General features: G+C 47.4%; 1 protein-coding gene across 1 annotated transcript; it reads right to left on the reverse strand.

Moving 5' to 3' along the window:
• Positions 1–1,347: 1,347 nt before the first annotated feature.
• Otud1 (OTU deubiquitinase 1) lies at positions 1,348–3,583 on the reverse strand. Its single transcript, XM_051151261.1, has one exon. It carries the CDS (start codon positions 3,376–3,378, stop codon positions 2,011–2,013), a length of 1,368 nt encoding a protein of 455 aa, XP_051007218.1. The 5' UTR covers positions 3,379–3,583; the 3' UTR covers positions 1,348–2,010.
• Positions 3,584–9,195: the final 5,612 nt, after the last annotated feature.

Raw genomic sequence — 9,195 nt, forward strand, 5'->3', positions numbered from 1 at the left:
TTAGTCTTTTAGTCTATTTGTGTTGCTATAACAAAACACTCAAAACTCAGTGATGTATACAGGAGATGTCTTGCCTTTCTAGAGGCTGGGAAGTCCAAGAAGCCGCCACGTTTCTTATTTGCTAAGGGTCAGTCCCTTACAGGTAGTGGCCTCTAAGCATCCACGAACTGCAAGGTCCCCAAAAAAAGGCCGAAATCTCAATCTTCCAGCCCTTTCATGAGGTATACTTCATTTAAGAGGCCAGAGCCCTCAGGACTTTATCTTTCCAAAGGCCCCACCTAGTGGGAATTAAGTTTCAACCCAGTACTTTTGCAGACGGCACGTTTATACTATAAAATGTATTTTAGAACTAAATCTGGTCAACACATTTTAAAGTAGATTCCCATTGCCAAGAAAACCAGATTAGGTAAACTCAGGACACCACTTCTGCAACTCTTTAATCCAGGAAAGTCTATGCCAAAAGAGTGGATCACAAAGTACCATATTTAATTAGACCTGGGCTGGCGAATTGCACTTCCCAGATCATTAGCCAATAGGTACAGCTATAATTTGACAGGAATTATAACTAGAAATAATAACAATTTCTTGAGTCACTCAACCTTTAAGTTATATTTCATTGAGGTTTACCTTTTGAAATGATTACACTTTCCCATTCATGTGAGAATTTGGGAAACCTTTCAGGATTCTGAGGCATTTTTCACAAGTGAAAAAAAAAATGTGTACATTTAAAAGATTCTTAGAGACTGGGCTCCTTAAACACCACACTACCCAGAGAGATGTAAAAGTATACATTTTATTCATTCATTCCATCAGCTGAGAACTGCTATATTGTACAAATACATTATTGTACAAAAAAAAAAAATCACAAAATGTTACAAAATAAAAAAGTACAAACTGCATTACTTAATAAATACACTAAGAGTAGTTAAAGTGGCAACATATATATTTCTTTTGGTTGAAAACACTGTTTGACCCAGCAAACCATACAAGCTGTTTACATTTTTACATAATACAAATTCTATTTTGCCTTTTGGAAGAACTTTAAAATGACAATATATTAAGACAGTAGCCTCTGGCTAAAAATAATGTCACTCTGTCAGGCCCAGCTTCTTACGCTCATTTTTTTAAAATCGTAGTTGAAAGCAAGAAGCTATATAATGCAGAAGGCTGAACTTCTCACAAATTTTCATAAATGCCTTTCCTAAGTTGATGAATTTTAAAAAAATCTAGAACACCAGACAATCTACTCTAAACATCAGAGTACAGAATCATCATTGTGCCATCAATAAATAGCAGACTTCTATTCAACTAAGGCCTGATACTGTCATTAAAAAAAAAAAAAAAAAAAAAAAAAAATCGTTCCAAAGCTATGCCTTCGTGAACTGTCTTCAAAGCCGGCCATTTCTTAAAAAAATAAAATAAAATAACTTATCCTCCAAACAACAAGTCGGCTTGTTTCATCAAAATGGAATGGGCTAATCATCTGGTAACATAATGTGTCAATATCCATTTGAAATAATAATTAAGAGTTGTGAAACAGTTCAGCAATGTAAACTACTAAATCACAAACTGCTTTGAAATAAACTTCATAGAAAGCACTTCTCTGGATTATGCTCAAAAGCTGTTTCTTGCAACTGGAACACGTCATAGAGGAAAGTACACACCCATCTTTAAAAATGTGCAAAAATACATTTTTATAGAAAATAGACTACCAGGAATGAACAAATTCATACCGTGAGACATCAGCTTACAAATTAAGTAGCGCTCACTTTATACAGCAAATTATAAATAGCAGTAGGCTCACCCAAAGCTATTTGGGAAACATCATTCAGGTGCCCAGCAACCTGCGGCTCTGAGAGAGAACATTCAAAAATTGATTAAGGCATTACACCTAAAGCCAATCTACTAGGAAGTTGAAAAAGTGCCATTACCCTAAACAAGAGTCCGTGTGGTTCTCCCAACACAACTGCTACTCTCCATTTCCCCCGGCTTGTCAGGTCCTCAGAATTTTCAAGAGCATGCGTTTTGCTCTATATACATTTTGGACAGGGATATGGCCATAGACTTGGCTAGTTCTTCATCGCGCTTTCTCTGCATTTGGGTTTGCTTACACCAATTGTCATACTCTGGGTTAGGATAGGAGTGGTCAAAAACAGCATCGTAGTGTCCGTTGCTGAGCCAGCTGAGCCAAATACTAGGCCTTAAAGAATCTTCTGGGCCCAGATAGTGGATCATGGTAGACACGGTGGGGCTCTCCAGCCTCCCTCCAGTAGTTAAGTGTATATTCACATTGAGCATCTGCCCCATGGCCAGCAATTCGGGGTACCCGGCCCACGCCCCGTCTTGGGCAGCAGCGATTATAAACTCCCCCACATCGCCCTCAATGAGGGGGCTGAAGTGGTCGAGATGGTCCGCGATGTAGTGCACAGTCTGCTCCCTCAGCTCCCGGTGCAGGCTCTGGTCCCCGTACACCGTCTTGCTGACGGCTCGGTAGAGGCAGTTGCCGTCGGGGATGATGTGGAATCGGTACTTGTTCCTCTGCCTCAGGTACTTGTCCTGCCGCTCCACCTCGGCCAGGTACAAGGCTAGCTTCTCGTCTCTGGGATCCGCCCGGGACGCGCCCACCGCTTCGCCGGCACCGTTCTGGCCCGGCTCGCCGCTGCCCCGTGCGGGTGCCGGGACGGGGTGAGCCTCGGCCTCGGGATCGTGCCGCCGGTGCGCGTCGGTCCCGGAGGCGTCGCTACGACCGCCCGCCCGGTCCCAACCTCGGAGACTCCGCTCGCTCCGGTGCTCCTCGCTCCAGGGGCCGGGGCCCGGCTCAGCGCCGACCGGGGCCGGGGCAGGAGCAGGAGCCCGGTGCTGGGCGGCCGCCAGGGCCTGGCGATGTTCGCTCAGTCGGAAGTTCCTGTCGGGCGCGTCCCGGGCGGCGTTCGGGGCCGCGGGCTCGTCCGACCGGAGCAGCTCCTCCAGCAGCCAGGCGGAGGAACCCCGACGCGGCGGCGCGGGGGCCGCGGGGGGCGGCAGCAGGAGGCGCTCGGCGCCAAGTGCCCGCACGGCTATGTGCGCTGTGGACGTGAAGTGCGGCGGCAGCGGCGGCTTACAGGACGCGCCGGGCTGGGCGCTAGCGGCGGCGACGGTCCCGGACCGCTCGAAGCAGGCAGAGAAGGCAGGCATGGCGGAGGCGGCAGCTGCGGCTTCGCGTGGCTCGGCGGCCGCGGCGGGTGGGTGCTCTCCGGTATCCGGCTCCGGGGAGGAGGCGGCGGGGCCGGTTGACTGCAAGGAGACCTTGAAGGCTGTGGCAGCGGCAGGCGGCGCGGCGGCCGTGGGGCCCGGCGTGCCCGCAGGATAGTGGGTGCACACGCTGCTGTAGAGCTGCATGGCCCCGGCCGGCCGCAGCCGCTTATAGCAGCGAGCCCGGCTCGGAGACACACCCTCGGGCACGGTGCCCCGGAGCCCGAGAATAGCGCTGAGCTCAGCGCCGTGGGGCCGCCGCCGCGTCAGGAGCCGCGAATAGCTCTCGGGCCGCGACCCAATTCCTGCTGCGCCACAGCGCGCGGGCGGCCCGAAGGCACCGGAGGGCGCGCGCTCGGCTCCCGGGACTCAAGCGCAGGACGCCGCCGCAGCTGTGCCCCGCGCCCGCCGCTGGGGGACGGTTGGAGAAGCGGCCCGCGCAGCCGAGCGCCACCCCGCCGCTAGCAGCAGTGCAGCGCGCCGATGGCGGGAGGCGGGGCCGCGCTTGTTTACCTCAGGCCGCGCGGCCGCGTCACGTGGCCCCGCTGGAATGCGCGTCCCATTCAAGCGGGGCCGCCCCGCCCCTCGGCGGCGGCCTCGTGGGCGTGGCCGAGGCGGGGGCTGAGCTACGGACATGCGCGGTGAATGCACTTTTTGCCGACCTGAGTCCCCCGAGCTGGTTGCTGGCACCTGGGGGGCAGGTTGGTCGGTCGAGCTGATGCCCTGCCGTGTGACGCTGTGGCTCTACCGGCGTAGCTGGCGCCGAGGCGTAGGTTGGAGTAACGCCTTTTTAAAAAGGTCCCGTATTAGGGACGGATCTCTGCCTTGAAAGTTGCAGTGGCCGGTGGCGTTCACCAACTTCTTGAATCTGTTCCCCGGGGTCACGTGTCTTCTCCAAGGTCTTAGCTGCCCAGCTACAGCAGAAATCGACGTTCCCGAAACCCTTAACTCAAGTTGCCTGGGAAATGCATGGGCGAAGGAAGTCTTTCACACAGTCTTTCTCAGAATACCAAATGACATGCCGCTCGAGGCCTTTGGAAAGTAGATGGAGGTTGCTAAACTTTGAAGCAAAGGGGAGGCTTACAACCTGTGCTCTGGAGCAGCATAGAAAAACAAACAAACAAACAAACAAACAAACAAACCCCAGCCTGAACTGTTTCCTTTGCAAAGGAACGTCAGAGTATATATCAAAATGGCTCCTACTCGCGGTGACAACAGTGTTTGCCTTATTTCTGAGCTTGAACACAATGTTAAATTTAGTTTCCAGACATTCTTTTGGAGGCTCTCTCTTGGAATGGAAAAACAACTCCAGGTTGTGCTACATTCCACCATTTCACTGGAATGTAAATCCCCCTCGTTACTTGGGTCCCTCGTTGGATGTTCTTTTTTTTTTTTTTTTTTTTTTTTTTTTAAACAGGGATGCTCTGTGTAGCCTTGGCTGCCCTAGACTTGCTTTGTAGACCAGGCTGGCCTTGAACTCAAAGAGATCCACCTAACTTGGCCTCCGGAGGAGTGCTGGGATTAAAGGCGTGCACCACCACGCCCGGATCCTTGGAGGTTCTTAGGTTCTTTAATCGAATAAATTTTAAAGATCCAAAAGGAAGCTGGGTATGGTGCGCGCCTTTAATCCCAGTACTCGCATACTCTCAGGCAGATCTCTTTGAGTTGGAGGCTAGCCTGATCTGGTCTACAAAGAGTGGTCCAGTCTCGAAAACAAACAAACAAAAACCAAAAAAAAAAAAAAAAAAAAAAAAAAAGGAAGCTTGGAGACACTTTTACTAATGTTTTAGAGGGTGGGCAAGCTGTTAATCTTGGCAGTTGGCCAGAAAAGGTAGGGGGGGGGGACAAAAAAGCCATGACCTTTTAAGTTAGGACTGGAAAAGGCGGGCCAGCAGGTTCAACAATGGAGTTTGGCCAGGGGTTGCAGCGGTAAGGGATGCATATGCCGCCTACCAGGGCAGGAATATGTGTATTCTAAACAGACATTTGTGCTCCCCTCTTAGCCTATTGAAAAAAATGGGCGCCCCCATCGCACCCACACACACATTAGAATTCCCCCCACTCCACCCCAGGGATCTATCTCCTGCTAGGGAGAAGAAATGGCTGAAGCCCCAGGGGTAGCCAGAGAAGACACTTACCTTCTAGGGTGACCTTTCAGAAGGGATTTGGAGCTGAGAGAGGGGTGAATTGAAACCACACTTACCAGTGTTAAGTTAGGCAGAGCGTTTGTTTTGTATTTAACTCTCACCTGTTTGTCAGGAAACTCAACTCCAGGGCAGAATTTGTGGACTCACAGGATCTCTTTGTCCCACTTTCCAGTGTGGCCACATTGAATAAATCCCCTTTTTCTGCTTTTCTTCATTAATTTGGCACCTTTAGTTGCCTTATTGAGGAAGGATGGCCGAAGCTGAGTTGGAACGCAGGCTGGGCCTCGTAATTCTGGTAATAGTAGCTCTAAAGAAAAGTGAGGAAGCCCAGAGTGTCCATAGAAGCCTGTCTGGCATCTTCAACCAAACAGTGTAAAAGAGGAAATTATCCTTTTCTGAATGAGAGCTCAGACCAGCAGGAAGGCCAGGGCCACAGTGCTTTTTGCAGAAGACTGCCAGTGGCTGCGGGTGGGTGAGGTCTCCTGGGAAGAAAAAGTATATCATCTTATTAAAGGACTCATTACTCTTCTCCCACCCCCAGTACATAGTCTGGTCTGCAGTGCTTTCATCCCTGGCTAGACACAGAACTCTCAGACTCTGTTCTTCTGACCAGGAGAAAGTAGTTTTGTCTTAATGCTCCTTAACAAAACTACACCTTTTACCTGGTTATTTAAGTCCCAAGGAGGCACAGGCTTTGTAGGTGTGGAGGAGGTAAGCCGTCCTAGGTTCTAACACGTGACTAGGTTCTAACACGTGACTGAGTGGCCATCTTGCTCTGTTACATTGTCATTCTCTCGCTCAGTCCTAGGCACACAGTGCGGCTGGATAGTTTCTGAATGAAGGAATGAATGGAAAATGAATTCTTGAAGTTTCTCAGACAGTAAAGAAGTCAGAATTGTTGTCTAGGTCTCTTGGCTCTAGCCAGGGCTTTCAAGGACTGGCTCCTTAGATGCTCAAATGTTCCAGCCTTCCAGGTGAGCTCACTGAGGAGAAATCAGAAGACTGCCATGACAGGAGAGACTAAAATTCGCCTCTGACTTATTGGGGACTCATTGCTCTGCCCTTAAGCATTATACTTTAAACTCAGCCTTCAGCCTTTCGGTAACTGGAATTGTGAAACAAGAAACACTATTGACAATAAGATACTCTTCAGATATTTACTGAGTGCCGGTGTACAGCTAGCATAAAAAGAGCCTGGAGGGAGGAAAATGTGAAAATCCAAGTCTTCAAGTAATCCATGACAAGTTGAGGTAAGCACAAGAAAGCAAACTGAAGTGCCAAGTACACAGAAGACAGGTGACGTCGCCAGTGTAATGGATAGTCACAAAGCTCTAAGCTTTGACCTCGAGCATTTCTCTCTCTCCCTAGTTGCGTGAGCATGGTAGACTGTGCAAAACTCCATATTGACTGTGGGGACTGGTATACGTATAGTATTAGGAAGGCCTCCCTGGGGACAAAAGAACTAATGATTCTGTTTTGGAAAAGTATCTGTCTAGAACATTGTTGTGGTGTGCAGAAACATGGCAGATGCTTCAAAGAATAAGAGTCTAGACTAGCGTAGTAGTACACTAGAAAAACAGGAAATATTAGCAATTATCAAACAAATGGTAGCAAGGGAAACATGGTGTGTTCATACACACAGTGGATAAGGGATTCATTGAGGAGCACTTATTGACTCCCAGCTGTGCTGCCAGGTAGAATGGACTCACAAACAGCCTTTCGTGCTTTCCAGGCAGCAAAAAACTTGGCCAGCCAGGCTTGGTGGGCACGCCTTTAATGCCAGCACTCTCGAAGCAGAGGCAGGTGGATTTCCCTGAGCTTGAGGCCAGCCTGATCTACAAAATGAGTCCAGGACAGGCAAGCTATTACACAGAGAAACTCTGTCTCAGAAAACAAACAAACAAACAAACACTAAAAAATCTTAGCCACCAGAGGTATATGTATAAAAAACAATCCTAACACTGTTTTCTTATAATAGCTACATAAGAACCATCAGCTCAGCATTGCTTAACTTCCCCACTAAATTGAGACTTCTAAAACACCCCCAAACATCCATCTATTTCCTCATTTATCCATTATTTCTTTACAAAACAACTGGTTTTTATTATATAACTTCTCTATAAACAGACTATGGAAAGAGATGGTTGACTTCAAACTTCTAAGTCCTGAAACTCACCACAAGCCCACAGTCATGTTACTTCCTTGAAGACAAACATGGATCAATAGAAAAGAATTTATAGTTTTTAAAAAATTCATACATTTTAGGTCAACTGACTTTTGTTATAAACATAATACATGTGTATGTATGTGCCTCATGTGTGTAGGTGCTGGTAAAGGCCAGAAGAGGAGGATCAGATCTCCTGGGCTGGAGTTACAGATGATAGTGACCCGGACCTTGGTACTGGGAGCCAGAGTGGAGTCCTAACCACTTAGCTATCTCTTCAGCCCCTCAACTGACTTTTAGCAGTATGTCAAGGCAATTCAGTAGAGAAAGAACTGGATATCTACATGCTCCCAAGGAAGATAAACATGCAAAAAGATGCTCAGTGTCTCTGGTGTTCAGGAGTGCAAATTGCAGCCTCAGTTAGACTTCCCATCTCATGGCATACACAAAATTAAAATCCCAAAGATAAGAGCTAAGACTACAAAAGCCCTTGGAAGAAATATTTATCATAATTCCTCATGGCTGTGAGTTAAATAAGTTTCCTAGGTATGACATCAAAAGCATTAACTACAAGAGAAAAGTTTAGATATATTGGACCTCATCGAAATTCGAAGCACTGCAATTCAGATGGCACCATAAAGAAAGTGAAAGGACAGCCTAACGAATAGGAGAATGTATTTACTTACAAGCCATCTGTCTGACAAGGGAATTGCACCCAGAATATACTGTATACAGAAGTTATATAAGACAACAGTAAATTATTAAAATCCAGTCATTAGAACCTAATTGCAACATATTTTCCCAAAGAAGATAAACATGCAAAAAGATGCTCAGTGTCTCTGGTGTTCAGGAGTGCAAACTGGAGCCTCAGTAAGACAAACTTCACACCCACCAAGATGGTTACAATAAAACCAAGCTAGACAGCGGTGCGTGCATGTGTGTGTGTGTGTGTGTGTGTGTGTGTGTGTGTGTGTGTGTGTATGTGTGTGTGTGCAGATAGGTCCAGTTCTTAGGAAATAAAAGATCTTGAATCTGAGGCTAATCTGTTGTAGAGAGGAAGATGTAAGGGGGCAGGGGATAGTAAGCACTGGCGGCTGTACGGATGGTTGTTGGGGAAGCATTCAGAAGTACATTGCCTGCCTGTAATATAATAGTGAAGACCTTCAGCTCTAGAATCCAACACAGCACATAAACTTAACAAAATTAGAACTGGGATCTACTAGAATCCATATAATACATTGCTTTTGAGATAAAATTGTGTATATATATTTGGAAAGCAGTTTGACAGTCCTCCAAAAAGGTGACTACTTTAACTCATTTTCAGCTATTATAACAAAATACCTAAGTTTGGGTACTTTGCTTTTGGGTTTTTTTTTTAAAGTAGATTAACTGTGGCATAATGTCCCAGAACATGATCCCTGCATCCACTGGTACAGCCAAGGTCTTCCCAGAGCTGAATGGGAAGCTCACTGGCACGGCCTTCCGTGTTCCTATCCCCAGTGTGTCTGTTTTGGATCCGCATGCTGCCTGGGAAAAGCTACCAAGCACAATGACATCAAGAAGGCAGTGAAGCAGGTATCAGAAGGTGCACTAAAGGGCATCCTGGCCTACACTAAGGACCAGGTTGTCTCCTGTGACTTTAATAGTGACACC

Source organism: Acomys russatus, chromosome 9 (genome assembly GCF_903995435.1).
Source record: "Acomys russatus chromosome 9, mAcoRus1.1, whole genome shotgun sequence".
Lineage (NCBI taxonomy): Eukaryota > Metazoa > Chordata > Mammalia > Rodentia > Muridae > Acomys > Acomys russatus.